Source organism: Crinia signifera, chromosome 1 (assembly GCF_055691185.1).
Source record: "Crinia signifera chromosome 1, ASM5569118v1, whole genome shotgun sequence".
Classification (NCBI taxonomy): domain Eukaryota; kingdom Metazoa; phylum Chordata; class Amphibia; order Anura; family Myobatrachidae; genus Crinia; species Crinia signifera.
Genome location: NC_139217.1, coordinates 440309068 through 440327038, shown reverse-complemented (window position 1 = coordinate 440327038; position 17971 = coordinate 440309068). Strand labels below are relative to the sequence as shown.

The following is a 17971-nucleotide window of genomic DNA, read 5'->3' as shown; positions in this document are numbered from 1 at the left end:
TCCCTGATGCTGATTCCTAACGTACACATGGCTCTCCTTGCAGCTAAATCCTAACATGCACACAGCTCTCCCTGCTGCTGATACCTAACATGCACAAAGCTCTCCATGCTGATGATATCTAACATGCACACAGCTCTCCCTGCTGTTGATACCTAACATGCACACAGCTCTCCCTGCTGCTAATACCGAACATACAAACAGCTCTCCCTGATGCTGATAACTAACATACAAACAGCTCTCCCTGCTGCTGATACCTAACATGCACACAGCTCTCCCTGCTGCTGATACCTAACATGCACACAGCTCTCCCTGTTGCTGATACCCAACATACTGTACATACAGTTCTCCCCTGCTGCTGATACCAAACAGGCACATAGTTCTCCCTGCTGCTGATAACTAACAGGCACACAGCTCTCCCTGCTGATGATAACTAACAGGCACACAGCTCTCCCTGCTGCTGATACCTTACATGCACACAGCTCTCCATGTTGCTGATACCTAACATGCACAAAGCTCTCCCTGTTGCTGATACCCAACATACACATAGTTCTCCCTGCTGCTGATAACTAACAGGCACACAGCTCTCCCTGCTGCTGACCTAACATACAGACAGCTCTCCTTGCTGCTGATACATAACATACAGACAGCTCTCCTTGCTGCTGATACATAACATACAGACAGCTCTCCTTGCTGCTGATACATAACATACAGACAGCTCTCCTTGCTGCTGACCCTCACAGCTAGAGCTGGCATACATTTTAAATGTCATCTTACAAGAAGGGATTGGTCTGAACTGTACAATAGAATGAGTTCTCTCCAACCTTGTTGATACATCCGGATCTTGTCCTGTGCCTCCCTCTGGCCCGTCTTGTCTTTCTCCTGCTTCGTGCCAGCAGCTTGTGCTTTGGCATCCAATAACCTGGCGGTCAGCTCGAGATACTTTTCATTCTATAGAAAATAAACAAGGCAAATTTACTAAAGCTTGTAAAATTTAAAAGAGGTGCTGTTGCCCTTAGCAACCAATCAGAGTCTGTTTTCTAGGATGCAATAGAGAAATTATAGACAGAATCTGAATTCCAACCCCGGAATGATCTCCCTCGTCAGACTATCCCCCAGCCTGCAAGGCTTTAAATGGCACTGTCATAAAAGCACACCAGTCCATCATTTAACCTTGTCACCAACTAGTTTACCTCTTCTATCCTCCATCTCTCCCACCCTTGTCTTCTACCCCCCCTTTATGTTATGCAACTCTGCCATGTCTTGTATACCTGACCCACTTTGAAGTGCCTTCGGGAACCCGTCATTGTCGGGATGGCAGGAGTTAGTGTCGGTGAACTTAATCTAGACCCAATCAATGTCCTCCACCCCCTTTATGTTATGCAACTTTGCCATATATTGCCTCCCTGATCCACTTTGTGTAGTGGCCGGACCCCTTTTTGGGCCCCCAGGACACCCACAGGATTTTTTCCCCAGATGTGTACCAAGTTTGGGTAAATTGCTCCAGGCACCTGCAACAGAGGAAAATGCCTCTGAGCCTTGAAACATCCATGTCACAAAATATCCAAATGTAGTCCGCACTCCAGGACTCCATTAGGTGATCATTTTGGGGAACACCCATCTGCAGAACACAAAAGTGTGTCATGAGCACAGAGGGTTCCCCAAAATGACCACTGACTATTAAAGCACTTGTGTGTTTCACCTAATTTGAGTCCTGTAGCGCTATCTACATACATAGATAGGTTGCAGTAATGTAGGGAAACATGTGAGCCCTTCTCCTTCCATGTTTCCAGCTCCCTATGACACTCTGTGTACTATGGCCCTTATTCAGATCTGATCGCAGTACAAATTTGTTCTCAAAATGGGCAAAACCATGTGCACTGCAGGTGGGGTAGATGTAACGTGTGCAGAGAGTTAGATTTGGGTGAGTTATTTTGTTTCTGTGCAGAGTAAATACTGGCTTCATTATGTTTACACTGCAATTTAGATTTCAATTTCAACACACCCCTCCCAAATTTAACTCTCTCTGCACGTTACATCTGCCCCACCTGCAGTGCACATGGTTTTGCCCATTTTGAGAACAAATTTGTACTGCAATCAGATCTGAATAATGGCCAGTGTATGAGCTGTGTTCTGATTGGATAGAACAGCAGTTAGTTTGGGAAAGGATATAAATCCCACAATGTAGATTGTGTATGGACATTGTCCCTAATGATTCTGCAGATTCTGCATAATGTGAAAGTGCCAGATTCCTTGTTTTACTCACAGGGTCAAACTTCTCGTTCTCAGGATCTTTCTCAGGATCTACCTCTTCTTCCTCTTCCTCGTCACTTCCCCGTTCGGCGTATCGCAGAATCCATTCTTTCATGCTGAGTTCCTTATCCTTCTCATTGCTGGTCTGCCCCAAAACAGTTGTGGCACAAACTCAATATGATATATATATATATATATATATATATATATATATATATATATATATATACACACACACATACATACACACACACACACACACACACACACATATCGGCTATTGCAACACATACCAATTTTCTGATCAATCACCCAAGTCTCTTTACAATGTGATATGCTTACTAGACATCACAGCATTATAGCGTCCTCTGTAATGAATGTGCGCTCTCACCTTTTCCACCGGTGCTTCTTCTGATATACCAGAGCTGGGGGCATTGTCACTGGCTGGCTGTTGAGGAGGGGGACGAAACTTTGCTCTAACTTTGTGCTCTTCTTCAGCAAACTGCTGACTGAAGCCATCAGGCAGAGCATCTGTGGGAGATAACCTGCGTTACTACATAACACTCTGCAATATTTCCTGCAGCAGTTACTCCAAGCATCTGTTCTCAACTGAAGTGACCTTGCGGATTTAGGCAGCGGGCTACCATGGTATTAAATCTTTACAGCAATGTTAGTCATACCATCCGGTAGGTTCAAGCAGAGCCAGTCAAGTGCAGAGTGCAGGTCTCCACCATAGAGCACAGTGTTTGTCATTGCGTCCTCAATGTGTTCTGCCTTAAAACCAAACTCCTGTAAGGCCATATATAGGTCCTGGGGGGAAGCAAGACACAGTGGATTACATAAGATAGCCCAAAATAACATATACAAGAGAAAGTGGAAATGTTCTGGACTTACTGCTAAATGCTTCTTACTGTAGGGCGATAAGCAGAATGGGTTAAATTCACATGATACAACACTGTAACCCCCCATTCTTATAACCATCTGCTTTTTTCCAGTTGACCAGTTTCCTGAGATGCGGAGTAGCGAAGGGTGTTGTCTGGCTTTCCCGGCAGGGTGTTTGTTCTGGCATTCTGCTTACATGTACATTGTGAAGGAGAAGAGTTCTGGGCAACTGACGACTTATAAAATTAGGATGTTATTAATCAAGAAGAGAACCCAGTACCATTCTCCCCACAAGGATCTGGGAACATAAAATGTCTGGCACATCATGCTGGAAGCAATATAGAGTAGATGTACTGAGGACCCATACACACTGGGCAACTTTGAACTGATAGCCGCTCAGTGCTTTCAGCTCAAGTGATTACGGGGCAGCGATGAGCGCTGATGCACGCTCCTGCATCATCGCTGGCCTGGCTGCTCATCTGCTGGTATTACCAGCAGATGAGCAATGGAGTAGACGGCTTGCTATAGCGTCATTGCAAGGGAAAGTTGTCCACCCCCTGCGAAAATCGCTAAAACGGACAAAAATTGATCAGAGCAATTTTCAGCTCAGCAAATTTCCCCATCATCGGTCAGCCTACACCCTGGGCAAAATCGCCCTCTGTGTATGGACCTGAACATTTGGTGTGTGATAAATTGGAGAGAGATAAATATCAACCATGCAGCTTCAAACACAGCCTCTCTTAAGGCCCCCATACACTATGCGATTTTTGGCCGATTTCGGCACTTTGTGCCGATAACCGGGTGAAATCGGCCCAAAATCGCAGGACTGTGACATCTGATCCGATCCGATGTGCGGTCCCGTGTGCATCGGATCGGATCAGGGAGGTCGGACGGTCAGTACATACGATCACGTCCGACCTCCCTGTTAGCTGGCGGCGCCGGTGAGTGCTGACCTGGGAGCGGTGTGGTCAGCAGCAGGGCTCATCAGGGGGACGCCGGAGCCGGCAGCGGGTCCTGACGCTGTAACTAGCCGGCGGCGCCTGTGTGTGATGATCTGGCCGGGCGCTGTGATCATTCACATATATCATTCAGCAGCGCTGCGGGACGGACGGGGCCGGGAAGTGGCGGGTATTATATTTTTAAAACACCTGTCAAATGACTAGCCGTTCTCTGATTGGCTGAGAGCTCTCAGCCAACGGTCAGTCATTGGCTGAGAGCTCTCAGCCAACGGTCAGTCATTGGCTGAGAGCTCTCAGCCAACGGTCAGTCATTGGCTGAGAGCTCTCAGCCAATCAGAGAACGGCTAGTCATTTGACAGGTGTTTTAAAAATATATTACCCGCCACTGCCCGGCCCCGTCCGTCCCGCAGCGCTGCTGAATGATATATGTGAATGATCACAGCGCCCGGCCAGATCATCACACACAGGCGCCGCCGGCTAGTTACAGCGTCAGGACCCGCTGCCCGCTCCGGCGTCCCCCTGATGAGCCCTGCTGCTGACCACACCGCCCACAGGTCAGCACTCAGTACCCCCACTGCCCGCCCCACTGCTGCCCCTGATCACCACCGGCCCCTATGCCCCTCACCGCCCGCCCCCTGCAGCTCCCCGTACATGTGATAAATTGCAAGCGATTTATCACATGTAAAATTTGGCTCATCAAGTGCCAAATTGTATGTGAGCCTCCCGGGCGGCTCACAGGAGTATTGGGTCCGACTTGTCCTAAGGACAAGTCGGCCTAATGTATGGGGGCCTTTAGTTAGGAGCTGATTGGCTGGTGCTTTGTGCATCTGCCCCATAGTACAGCACAGACAAGATATGAACAGCGACATGTAAATGACAATAGAACTGCAAACCTGCAACTTCTTAGAAGTCAGTCTCCCGGACACCATCCCTTCATCGGCATGAAGCTGTCTGTGCTTGTTAATTAGAGAGATGATCCTTTTCTCCAGCTTGCTTTCAATCACAACCTGTCCAGGAGGTGGATATATGAAATAAATAAAATGAAAGCTAACAATCTCCAGCGATTACTAAATTACAGCTGCTAGCAACCCCTCCGACTGCCTCAGCTGTGCTCAGTGCGCTGAACAAAGCAGGTCCCATAGCGCAGGCTTCTTCAACCCATGATGCCGGCGGCCAATTAAAATGCTGCACCGGCTTTTGAGCCAATCAGAGCTCACATCCCGGCGGCCAATCAGAGCGGCTGCTGCCGGTACGCAAGCTCTGATCGGCTCACCAGCCGGTGCTGCATTTTAATTGGCTGCCAGCGTCCTGGGTTGAAGAAGCCTCTGCTCCGGGACCTCCTTACTGTCAAGTGAGGAGGGGCCCAGACTGGAAATGAGTCCCAAGCCCCCAAATTCCTGATGGCAGCCCTGATTATAAATGCAGGTTACTACATCTGTATTTCCATTTTTAAGCAATTCATTAGATTCCATCTCGGAATATGACCATTACAGAAGCGTTTATCCGTTAATGCCCTTACACACACACTGCCCACCCTATACAGGAACAGATGGGATATGTATAGAGATTAACACGTTCTAACCTTCAGTATAGACTTGTCATTATTTATAGAGACTGCGGATTCAGCAGATGATGCAAAACTATAGGTTTTCGGACCTAAAGAGAAAAACAATAAAATAAAAAATAAATGAATAAACATCACTGATGACAGAAATCCCCTTTTCTCCAAATCTGATGGGGACAGAAACCAAACAGATGAGGGCAAACCAAGCACCATGGCCCTGATTCTGGTCGGTGCGGTAATATCCGCGTGCATTCGTGCCGCCGATGTTTTGTGTCTGCGCATGTGCAGAGGCGTCTCTGCGCATGTGCGAGCTGGACGCACGGCCACATTCCGCATGAAATGTGAACACTCCGAACAGGGGGTGGAGAGGGGTGTTAAGGGCTGTTTGGGCTCATTACCATATGTTTACACCCCGCGTTTCATGGGCGTTCCCATGCAAACGCTGGGCGTACGTATGGTAATGCGGCCGTGACGCACGTGTAGGGGGCGGACATATGACATTGCCGGATGTCAGCTGCCCGCCCAGATCCCTGCTTTTGCACGGAGAAATGCCCGTGTGGTCTGAGGTTGCGGGAGCTGGCGGACCACTCGGCCCTGCATTCTATGTTCTGCGACCATCGAATGATGGGGGAGGTTCCCTGAGATGGAGGAGGTGTATTCATGAGAAATACACGTGCGGTCCGTTCGGACAGCTTCTTACCACGTACGGACGGAGTTGGCGATCCGTATGGAAGGCAGGGTTTAGGACGCACGGTGCTGGCCGCACCGATCAGAATAAGGGCCCATATTACAAGGGACGGTGCCCATAATAGGCTTATAACATAGTGACAGTCAACAATGAAGCTTATTATAGATGAGTCTAGTCTGAATGATTTACACTGGATATTAGAGGAAAGATTATATTCAGCCGCAGAAACAGACATAATAGATTGGGAGGGGGTGTCTGAACAATGGGCCTGATTCAGACCTATTCTCAGGGCTGCCAATTATCCACAGACCGTGCGAGGTCCACCTGGGAATGAAGCCAGCAGTGGCTGTTCACAAGATGATTAGCAGCCGCCTGGTGTTTGTAGGCGGCACCCCAGCGTTTTCTAGGGAGTGCCACCTAAAACTGCAGATGGGCTCCCCCTCTACGCATGGCTGCAGGGGAGGGATTTGATGCTATCGGGGAGGGGGGCTAACTGAATCAGCCCCAAATCATTCTGCCTTCCAGCTCTGTCCTTATACACTGATGCTATGGCCGGCTTGTAATGGAGTCCCAGTTCGGTGGCCATTCGGGATGCTGACCAAACTCAGGGGCAATTACTAACAAGGCATGTAAGGGATTTAAAGCGTTGGAGTTCAGTCGACATTCAGCAAGGCTGCCGAACTCTGACCACACATTATGGCCCTTATCCAGGTTCACTCGCAAAGGCAAATCCCTTCTCAATTGGACAAAACCATGTGCACTGCAGGTGGGGCAGATGTAACTTGTGCAGAGAGAATTAGATCTGGCGGGGGTTTTACTTCAAAGTGAGATCTATATTGCAGTGTAAATATAAAGCAGTCAGTATTTTCCCTGCACAGAAACAAAATAACTCACCCAAATCTAATTCTCTCTGCACTCTTACATCTGCCTTTGCGAGTGAACCAGAATAAGGTCCTATTAGTGCTTGCTGCCCTCTTGTCTCAATGCTGCCTGTAAGATTCCAAGCTCTTATACCAAGCCCTCTCTCCTCCTGTCTTGTTGGCTAATCTCACCCACATGTACTATATACTTTCCATAAAAATGGGGTGAGGGGGGGATATTAAACACATTTTGATTTTATTTAAAGGGGATGTGCACCAAATGTTGGTGTGTGTTGCTCCAGCCGATAATCAATAGACTGCACATGCTTACAGCTCGCAGTATGTAAGCGCAAGGCTATAAAATCCTGCTCATTTTTTAAATCGCTGGCCGTACACAAGTTGAATGACAGGAAGCTGCGTTTGGGTGTTGGTAACTGGCCGTTTTCTGGGAGTGTCAGGGAAAGTGCAGGCATTGGCTGAGTAAGTTCTAGGGAACAGACTGCACACAGCGGAACAATCATTGGAGCTAATCACAGAGCTGCAATATTTTTGCAGGCTTATCGCAGCCTAGCACCGGGTGGGATTTTACTCTGACTGGGCGGCAATTACCTGATCGCAGGGCTCTTCAAATCAGCAACCAGTGATCAGGTCTAAATAACCCCTATGTGTGAGCTTTTGTCAGAAGACAGATATCAATGCGATAATCCATTTTGTTACAAACACACCAGAGCATGTCATCATCAACACTCACAACAGCTGCGGTAAAGCGTTGCTTCAGATCGTTTACATTGACAGCAAGTGGAAGTGATTTTTTTTCTGTGTTCCCTCAGCTTTCACTAGCCCTGTGACAGATGCAGTTTCTTATCTGTGTATGTCCGCAGCCTCAGCAACACCCAACATCAGTTATGCCACCCCCGTTATCTCCCGGAATGCACACTACAATCCTCTGTGCATCTGCTTCTGTACGGAATCTCTGCCCAGAATCAGGACACACGTACTGAGTGACTTAGACACATGTGTAGATTTATATCATGAGTCGTTTGCATGCCCCATCGACACTGCTCCCACCTCTGAATCAGGCCCCGTGTCGCTAACGTCTCAGAGAGAACATACTTTTCCACCTGCTTCAACAAGTGATTTCTGGTATGACTGGAAATAATATGATCCCACACATACAAATATATTACAGGTATGGTAATAGCTCCCGTTACCTTGCTTGCTCCGCGCCTCCTTGCCGGCAGTAGGCACACTTGCATGCTTGCTTGTCTGTTTCTTCTGCGTATCGTCCCCAGCAGCCCTGGATTCTGCTGCTGCCCTCACCCTGTTTGCTGCAGAAATCACTCCCTGGACAGCTGGAGCATTGCTGTGCCGATTCTTCTTATTTTTGCCGCCCATTCTGATATCACCTCAGGAGGATAGCTACGCTGGAGTCTTCATATGGGCAGAAAAATATAGTTTTAGGATATACCAGACCCTCTAGATACAATTTAGGAGGAATATACCTTTGTTCCTGGGACAACAACATGTTCTACATTAAATTAGATAAACTATGGTATAGTTAACTATTGTATTATTCGCATTTTTTACAGGATTACTATTTTGTTCCACTCGTCTTACTAAACTTCTATGAAGCTTTAAAGTTGTATGTCCACATGTTACAGACTTGGGGCCTGAGGGGTAGACTTATTAAGCTCGGTGAAGTGATAAACTGTCTGGTTTTTATCACCGGCCAATCAGCTCCAACCTGTCATTTTTCAAACCAAGCCTATAACTTCACAGGTAGGAGCTGATTGGCCGGTGATAAAAACCAGACAGTTTATCACTTCACCAAGCTTAATAAATCTACCCCTGAGTCAGAACAGTTAGCAAGGCTGCAATATTTGAAGATGGACAAAACCATGCTACACTGCAGGTGGGGCAGATGTAACTTGTGCAGAGAGAGCTAGATTTGAGTAAGGTGTTTGTTCAAACTAAAATCTAAATTGCAGTGCAAAAATAAAGCAGCCAGTATTTACCCTGCACAGAAACAAAATAACTCCCCCAAATCTAAAGGCCCCCATACACACTGAGCGACTTTAAACTGAAAGCAGCTCAGTTTTGTCCCCCAGTGTGTACGGGGCAGTAATGAGCAGTGAGCGCTGATTCGCGCATCCGCATCATCGCTGGCCAATGCCGCTCATCTGCTGGTATTACCAGCAGATGAGTGACAGGGTAGACGGCTTTCCACAGCGTCCTGGGGGTTATTCTGGTTCACTTTTAGTGAACCGAATTTGGCCCCTGCGCCGATGGTCGGAGTTTGAAGATGCACATTTCTGCGCATGTGCAAACTCCGACTGCGAACGGTCATGGCGATTAACAGTGTTGCGCGGCTGTTCGCAGCGGGGAGGGAGGGAAGGGGGCAGATGGGGGCGGCGCTGGGACATGGAAACGCCCATCATTTCATGGGTGTCCCCATGACAATGCTGGGCGTTCCCATGGGTACGTGGGCAGGCCGATGCCTGGTGGGGGCGGGGGGCTGATTTTACATGATGTCAGCCACCCGCCCTGTCTTCGTCCAGGGCACCCGCAAATATAAGTCAGTCTCCAGACTTATATTTACGAAGGCAGGAGAAATGGTCGGCGACCATCAACTGATTTCTCCTGCTGTGGGCACATGAGAGGGGATGAGTCTTCGTAACACATCCCCCCGCATGGTTGTGAGGTGACAGGGGGAGGTACTCGCCGCGTCGGCATCACAAGGGGGAGGTACTCGCCGGGTCGGCATCACAAGGACTCGGTAAGCTGAAAGCTTCCCATCTTACCGAGTCAGTTACTTATGGAGGAGTAGCAGACTGTCCCTGAGTATGACTGACATGTAGCAGGTATGAGGCCGGATTCCGCATGGATCACGGATTAGAGAAAACAGAGTTAACTGAGAGCAAAAATCCACCACCTATAAAGAAAGAATAAATGGCCCCTGCACAATTACAAATGCATTGAAAATCACGCCGCATTCGCAGATCCATTGGCAATTCCTGGAACATTGAACATTTTAGTAAGTCACATGGTGCGATTTGGACTATTAATTATCGGAACCGCGGTATTGGAATCAAAAGTAGAAACAAACTGTTCAACACAGTCTATTTCTACTATCTTGGAACGAATGGCACCCACTCTCCCGGCAGGCCGCCACATCGGCCCGCGTGTACACACCATTTAGGCTTCCATCAATCTGCAACTGAGACAGACTGGAAGTGGTCAGTGCTGAAGTTACAACCCCACCCCCAAAAATGCCTGGGAATGCCTGCGTTTTTTTCCAACACACGCAGAAAACTCCATGTTTCCGCCCATAAACTACAGCTTCCTGTCATACTGCGACTGCTATGCGATGGCATATTCTGGGGTAGATTTATTAAGCTCGGTGAAGTGATAAAGAGTCTGTTTTTTATCACCGGCCAATCCGCTCCTACCTGTGAAGTTACAGGCTTGGTTTGAAAAATGACAGGTAGGAGCTGATTGGCCAGTGATAAAAATCAGACACTTTATCACTTCACCGAGCTTAATCTACCCCACAGTCACAGATTATGTTTGCGCTGTTGTTCGGTAATCATTCAATTTGCGTTTCTCTAATTAGCCCCATGGAGTGTTCTTCTCAAAGGTCCCTCATGAGGCGAGCAACTTTTTTATGTCAGATGTGTATGTGACTCGCGTATGTGTGACATCTGTATGTGACTCGCGTATTTGTGTATGTGTGACGTCTGTATGTGACATGCTTCTGCACCCCAGTGATGATTCTGAAGACGTGAGTGTGACCTACAAGGATGATTTTATATATGTGTGTCAGGTTGTGGTACATTATGCTCAGCAATTTCAGCGACAACAAACTGTTCATGTATGTCATGCTATGGAAACTGTAAATCTCCCCCTTCATACCTCCCAATATGACCAATGCTAAGAGGGACACAATGCTCTGTTCCTGGACTTTCCTCTTAATGTATGATTACCATCACCTGCGTTGAACAGGTGAAGTGATAATAAAGGTGTTTCACCACAGGTGATGGTAATCATTAAATAAGAGGGAAATGCAGGAATAGAGCATTGTGTCCCTCCTGGAGAGGGTCATGTTGGGAGGTATGCTCTTTGGTTCCCAATGCCAGCCATGTATTTGCCAGTGAAGGCGGGCGAGGACATGTGTGGCCCTATCAGTGGTCCCTGTATGCATCACTCACCACTCACACATCGCTCCCCGGTATACACAGCATGATCATGCGACAATCCATCCCCAGAACACGGCACCTCCACTCCACCAACACCCGTCCCTTAGCACACCAGATACCATATGTAAGTATGTTAGTGAAATCTTGTCTCCGCAATAGCTGCCATTTTGCATTAGACAAAGCCCATTGCCATAATACTTTTTTAATCCCCTGAAAAATGGCCGCCCTTCCACCACTTTCTTGACATTCTGGAGACACGTTTTGGATAGAGTTATTTGCTCAGATTTCACCTCTTGTCACCGACCACAGTATACAGCTGCAGGCGGCGCGCACTGCCGCACGTCATCGGTGTGCGTCCGCCTTCCACGCGATTTCCCGTTACAGCGGCCTTGCACGCAACTACCACCGGCTAGTCCCCGGTCCACTCCCAGCCGTCTCCGTTACCTCTCTCGGAAACCGTTTATTGTCCTGCCCCAGGAAGATGGCGGACGCTTTCGGGGACGAGTTGTTCAGTGTGTTCGATGAGGAGACGCCGGCGTCCAGCAAGAGCGTGGAGCCCGTGCCCGCCGCAGCTAAGGCCGGCAAAGGCGGGTGAGACTGGAGGAAGCAATATGGTTGTGTGTGTTGTATGCTGTAGTGACAGACAGGGCGGCGCTGTGCGCTGGTGCTGCTGCAAATTTCCAGCCTCTACGTGTGGTGGCACTTCAACTCCCAGCATGGCCTGACAGAACAGCTTTTTGTGTGTGTGTGTGTGTGTGTGTGTGTTATAATCTGTATGATTTACAGGAGATGGTCTGGGACATGTCATGGCTGTGGTGCGACAGAACAGCTGCAGAACTAAGGGATCTATGTACTTAAGGTGCCCATACAGGCTGCGCTTTTGCTGTTCGATGCGCGCTCCCGTGGGCATCCCATCGCACAGTTCAAAAAGTTCTGCACCTACTTTTTAATCTAGCTTCGGATCGCATCACTTGCAAATTGCATGCTATATAGCCCAAAACACATGCGATAATTGCAGCACTAATGGGCCCTACACACATGCTAGGATGGGCCCTTCTGTTCCTGTGTCGCTCAGCACACAGAGGGAGCTGTCAGCTCTGTGTACTGAGCGTGTGGACAGCACCAGTGAGAGAACCCTGGCAATGCCGATATTGATGGACACTGCTCATCAATTTCGGCCAGCTACGCGCATTGCTGTCGCTATAGCCCCTACACACACACACACTGATGTAGGGGAATTTTGCTTAGAGACTTTGCCAAACTAAGCCAAGTCGCTTAGAAAATGCCTTAATATCGGCATGTGTGTATTAGCCTCGCAGAGAGATAAAGTACCAGCCAATCAGCTCCTGTTATTCACCTTGAGATGTCTTCTAGCAGCCAACATTTTGCTGCTATAGCGATAGTAATTCCTGCTTCGCTTCTTTTCTGCTGAGCCACCAAATGCAGCAGCAGGGAAATGTATTAACATAGCGTCTGTCGTAGTCGGGGATCTACCATGCAGCCCAGCAGCAACCACTACATTGGCTTTGCATGGGACAGATGTCAGAATTGATCACTGAAGGTGTCAGAACGGTCATCACTATTGACTGTTCATACATTGGTGGACACCTCACCATGCTGTCTTAAAGATGGTTCCACCGATGCATGGATTTCTTGTCATCTGCCTCACACATGTTTTTTTATATACATAGGGGAGAAGAGGTGTGCTGGTATCGTAATGACAATTCATAAATCTGCCACACAGCCTATAACATGGTAGTTAAGATCTGATTGGCTCGTACTTTATCTTCATCCACTTTGTCACTCTCCAAGGCTTAGTACATAGGCTGTTGGAATACGTTGTTTTGCAACCATTAACTTTCTGGATTTATTTATTTATTTTTGTTCCTGATGTTGCTGTTTTTCAGGTTGCTGCCTTTGGTTGATTGATGGGTTTCTGTTGATGCTTTGCTTCACGTTTTTTTGTAATCCGGTGGCAGTGTTAATTCTAAATGTACAAACAACCTCGCCCCTTTCTGCTTGAGTATCCTATTGGTTGATTTACAAATGACTGTTACATGGCATATGATGGTGCCCCTAGATCAGTGGTTCCCAAACTGTGTGCCGTGGCTCCCTGGGGTGCCTCAGGACACATGCAGGGGTGCCGCGGCTTGGTGGTCCAGGACCAACTCAAATTATTAATGGTTAATTATTTAGGAGCAAAACCAGTGCTGGTGGCTGCCAATCATAGAATGTGTACAAACAGAAGCAAATCCTGCCCTTTACCACATAACTGCCGCTAAGAATCGCATATAAACCCAATCTAATTAATTTTTTTGGACCTAGGGGTGCCGTGAAAAAAATTCTGATTCTCTAGGGTGCCGTGAATCAAAAAAGATTGGGAACCTCTGCCCTAGATTATAATTTAAACCAGTGTTTTCTGAAAAAGTTTCTAGAACATACAGGTGTTAGGCCTGTTTTGACTAGCACTAATTATGTTAAAATACTTGTCAGTGAGAATGAAAAGGTCTCTCAATGTGTTCTTGACGGTCTACATATTTCATTGTCTTTAGAACTGTGTTCTGAGGTTGTTCATGTTACAGTGCCATATTTTGCTGAAATCTGTACCGTGTCATTGAGCCCTGCAGCACAGACAATGCTGATATATTGGTGTATGGGTGAACCATGCACTTCCTTTACACTGACTGTAGTATCTACTGACACTGACATCACAGCATGACATATTGAGTGGCCAATTCATAAGTGTGTATAGCTTACCTATACGTCTGCTCTGTGTATGGATATGTTATACCCAGAGGGGAATTCAGTTACTGGTGATGTGCCACCATGCTCAGCTGTGTGTATCTACCACACTTCCCAAATTTTATTTTGCCTTAATATGCTGGCAGGGATTGAGGCACCGCAGAACTTACAACATAAATGTATTGGTGGAGAGTGTAGACTTGGAATCAGAGTGCAGAACTGTCACTTTCATATAACAGGATGGATGCCAGCACTGAGCTTTAGAGCATGTATTTATGGGGTATGTTCCCCCTTTATTAGATGACACCGGTCCCCTAGTAGATAACATTAGGTGGTGTTCCAAGTTGACAGGTTAGATCCATCTGGGGGCAATTACAAAAGCTAGTGTAAAAAGGGCGATTTCGTCATTTCAACAAATCCTGATATTTTCCAAACTTGGCAGTTTTCCCCATTTTTATATATATATTTTAATTTTTTAGAAGAATTGCATGCGCTGTATTATGGTGACTTAGTTATACTGTGTTCCTGGTGTTTACAGTATTTGCTGTAATGTGTGTGCTTAAATTAGTCAAAATGAATCCATACCAAAGTAAACTCGAAATGCCATGTTGAAAATAAAATTTTAGAAGGACGTGACGGCTTCCTACAGTGGTTGGCAGTATAGGAGGGTATCCAATTCCCACGGTCATTGAATCGGGGTAATTGTTTTGCCGGGAGCTATCCATTGAGCTCTGATGAGGGTGTCCTTATCTTCTGAGTGCAATGTATCCCTGAAAAGCAGCCGACAGAACAACGATAACACATGGGAACTTATCCCGGATCCCACATGTTATGCAATTACTGGTTCATTTTCAGACTGTTTTTATTTGCCTAAAATGAATTGTGGTGTCTCTGGTGTCACCCCTGTCTGTCTGCCCCTCCTCTTTAGAATGTAAGCTCTCACGAGCTGGGACCTCTTACCTCATGTGCTTATCCTTTCTTACTTCAGCAGTCTTCGACTGCACCAAAGCATGCTGTTTGCTGCCACCTTGATACTTATGTGGCAGCAATCGGCTGATGTTCCTATAATCAATTTCCCTGTATTTGTTTGTCCTGTATTGTCTTCAACTGTAAGTTATTGTTTGTTGTTGTTTTTTTTTTTTTTTTTTTTCCTGTTTGATTGTGTACTTTGTAACTGGGCGCTGTGGAACCCTTGTGGCGCCATATAAATAAAGGAGAATAATAATAGAGAAGACATTGATCACTCCGAACATGATTTATATTCCCAGGAAAAGAAACGCTAGACCTAATGCTGCAATCACAGGACCTCTGACCCACAAGAGAGAGGCCAGCAGTATTGAGTCTGCAGATGATTACATCTTTGGAAAGAAGTTAAAACCTGAACCATTGTCAGATGACATAAAGTAAGTACCGACACCTTTGTAATGATTTCACTCATGTAGGTTTTGTGCACAGTTAACATCTTGATACTATTTTTCTTTTTCCATCTACTATGGGCACAAGGGAATATTGAGTATTAGATCCTGGAGAGATGTCTGGGCTAACTTTTTTTTCCAGCAGTCCCAGACTCCCTCCACACCAGCTGTTGTTTAACTACACATCCCAGCATGCCCTGCAACAGTTTTAGTATGTCCAAATAGCAAAACTGTAGCAGGGCATGCTGGGATGTGCAGTTGAACAACAGCTGGAGGATCGAAGGTTCCCCCATCCCTGCTGTACATTATGCACTTTTGTACATTTAACAGAGAACTCTATACTTTTTCTTTTGATAGATTCCCGATTTTGGAGTAAGCCGGAACTGTGTCTGCGATGTCACTGCTTGTAATCGCCTACTGTTATACCCCTTTCACACCGCACCTCAGACCTGGGTTATTGTTGGTTTGGTGGCGTGTCGAGGTGCGGTGTGAATCCACCAAAGTTTATAATCCAGGTTGACCAATCCCGGATTATAAGAGTGGTTAAACTTTTGTATAATGGACAATCCGTGTTTAGTGCGAAAGTGCCAGACCCAAGTGAGATCTGGGATTGCGATCCCGGGTCTGGCCTGTGTTTGCGATGTAAAAGGGGTATTCGTGTTGTGATGGAAACCATAATAGAAACACAACATGCACACTGAGATTCTTGTTTATTTGGGTACTTGGGAACTGTCCTAACCCTGTACGTGTTTGATTTCCAGCCTGGCAGACTTGATGCCACGGATTAAAGTACAAGAAGTGGACACCGTTGATGGCTGCACCCATGAGGTAAATATTGATAATGTATAGGAAGCCTCAGGTAGATTTACTGTCCATTGGGTTTTATAAACCTGCAGATGGATTTCCTCAAGCAATAGTAATTAGTGCTAAATCAGCATTGTTTAGTTTTACTCACTATTGCTCTTTAAAATCCCTCTGACAAAGCTGCCACACATTGGCATCTTTGCGAATCTGATAGATGGCAAATCTACTGATTAGTGTCGTAATAACTTAGAACATTTCAGCTATGTAATACAATGGCTAAATATCAGGAAGCTAATATTACCTCTTCTCTTTCATAGGTCGCTCTTCCTGCGGATGATGAGTACATGCCTTTAAAACCCAGAGTTGGTAAAGCTGCGAAGGTGTGTTTTAATATAAGGTGGCAAATTACACCAATGGCTTTTCTAGATGCAATTTACTATCACAGCAGAACTGGTTTAAACCGTAATACCCCTTTTCCAATAAAAACCCACGTCTGACCTGGGAAAGTGAACACTGTTTCATGCACTGTCAGAGAGGCTTGAAACACTGTTCACAGTAGGTGGGTCCTGGTTGGGGGCGTGTCTTCCAAAGCACCAGTGAGCTGTCTCTCGGAAGGCTTTTAAAGGGACCTGCGTCGCTCATTTGCACTGACCTGTTTCTTGGGTCTGACCCATGTGACTATCCAGGTCGGATTCCCGGCTCACTGGACCGGAGTTATTTTTCCAGGGCCCTTTTCCACTGAGCTGCCACCAGGGTAGACCTTCAATTCAATATACAGGGTTATTGCGGAAGAGAAAAAAGATAGTGTATGGCAGGGCTGGGCAATTGCGGCCCTCCAGATGTTGATGAACTACACATCCCAGGATGCTTTGCATTAGTTTTGCTATGTGGCCATGCTGAAACTGATGCAATGCATGCTGGTATGTGTAGTTTATCAACATCTGGAGGGCCGCAATTGCCCAGCCCTGGTGTATGGGAATACATGACTATAACAATTGACTCCCAAACGCTGGAAATTTTTGATTGTATACCCACCCTAATGGCTAATTTGTATGTGAAATGCCCCCCCATTGTTAACGCCACCCACCGATGAACGCCAACCCGAAGCGTGGCGAGCCTGCGTCCTACGACCTTTTCATACCCCCACTATCCACATCGGTGTGGAGTTGATTTTATATAATGTGGCGAGCCACCGAGCCCGAAGTGTGGCGAGCGGACGCGTAATACCTGTGAAGTAATGCGTGGCCGCTCGCTGCGCTCGCCACACTATATGAAATCAACTCCACGCTGGCATGGATAGTGGGTTTATGAAAAGGTCGGAGGATGCGTACCGCTGCGCTCGCCACGCTTCAGGTTGGCGTTCAACGTGGGGGGGGGGGGGGGGCGCATTTGACATATAATTAACCATTAGGGTGGGTATACAATTAAAAATGGGGTCTGGGGGCCATTTAACATTGGATCCAATGTAAAAATCGGATCGGTGGCATGCGATGGACCCGATTTTTCCGACCCAATGCCATACAATTAAAGTCAGTGGCGCCATGCTAGGAAACAAGTACCGAAAATTCTTCAACTGTCATTCAGACAAATTGTGTGAATCTATTTGCTTTA

General features: G+C 46.8%; 2 protein-coding genes across 3 annotated transcripts in view; one reads left to right on the top strand and one right to left on the bottom strand.

The window, feature by feature from the left end:
* DHX29 (DExH-box helicase 29) overlaps window positions 1-11575 on the bottom strand; it is a 42811-nt gene extending 31236 nt beyond the window's left edge. The window contains exons 1-8 of one of the 2 annotated variants that reach the window (XM_083153609.1): window positions 11412-11575; window positions 8415-8634; window positions 5674-5747; window positions 4985-5098; window positions 2931-3060; window positions 2642-2781; window positions 2264-2395; window positions 822-948 (exon numbers count right to left, since the gene is read on the bottom strand). In XM_083153609.1, the coding sequence (XP_083009735.1) occupies window positions 822-948; window positions 2264-2395; window positions 2642-2781; window positions 2931-3060; window positions 4985-5098; window positions 5674-5747; window positions 8415-8598 (901 nt within the window). In that variant the 5' untranslated portion in view covers window positions 8599-8634; window positions 11412-11575. Of the gene's footprint in view, window positions 1-821; window positions 949-2263; window positions 2396-2641; window positions 2782-2930; window positions 3061-4984; window positions 5099-5673; window positions 5748-8414; window positions 8635-10004; window positions 10102-11411 lie in introns of those variants that run through there. The other variant, XM_083153619.1, reaches the window with a different exon arrangement.
* A 135-nt stretch (window positions 11576-11710) lies between these two features.
* MTREX (Mtr4 exosome RNA helicase) overlaps window positions 11711-17971 on the top strand; it is a 63351-nt gene continuing 57090 nt past the window's right edge. Inside the window, 4 exon segments of the mRNA XM_083153661.1 lie at window positions 11711-11990; window positions 15410-15544; window positions 16318-16384; window positions 16678-16740. Coding sequence (XP_083009787.1) covers window positions 11881-11990; window positions 15410-15544; window positions 16318-16384; window positions 16678-16740 — 375 coding nt within the window. The 5' untranslated portion in view covers window positions 11711-11880.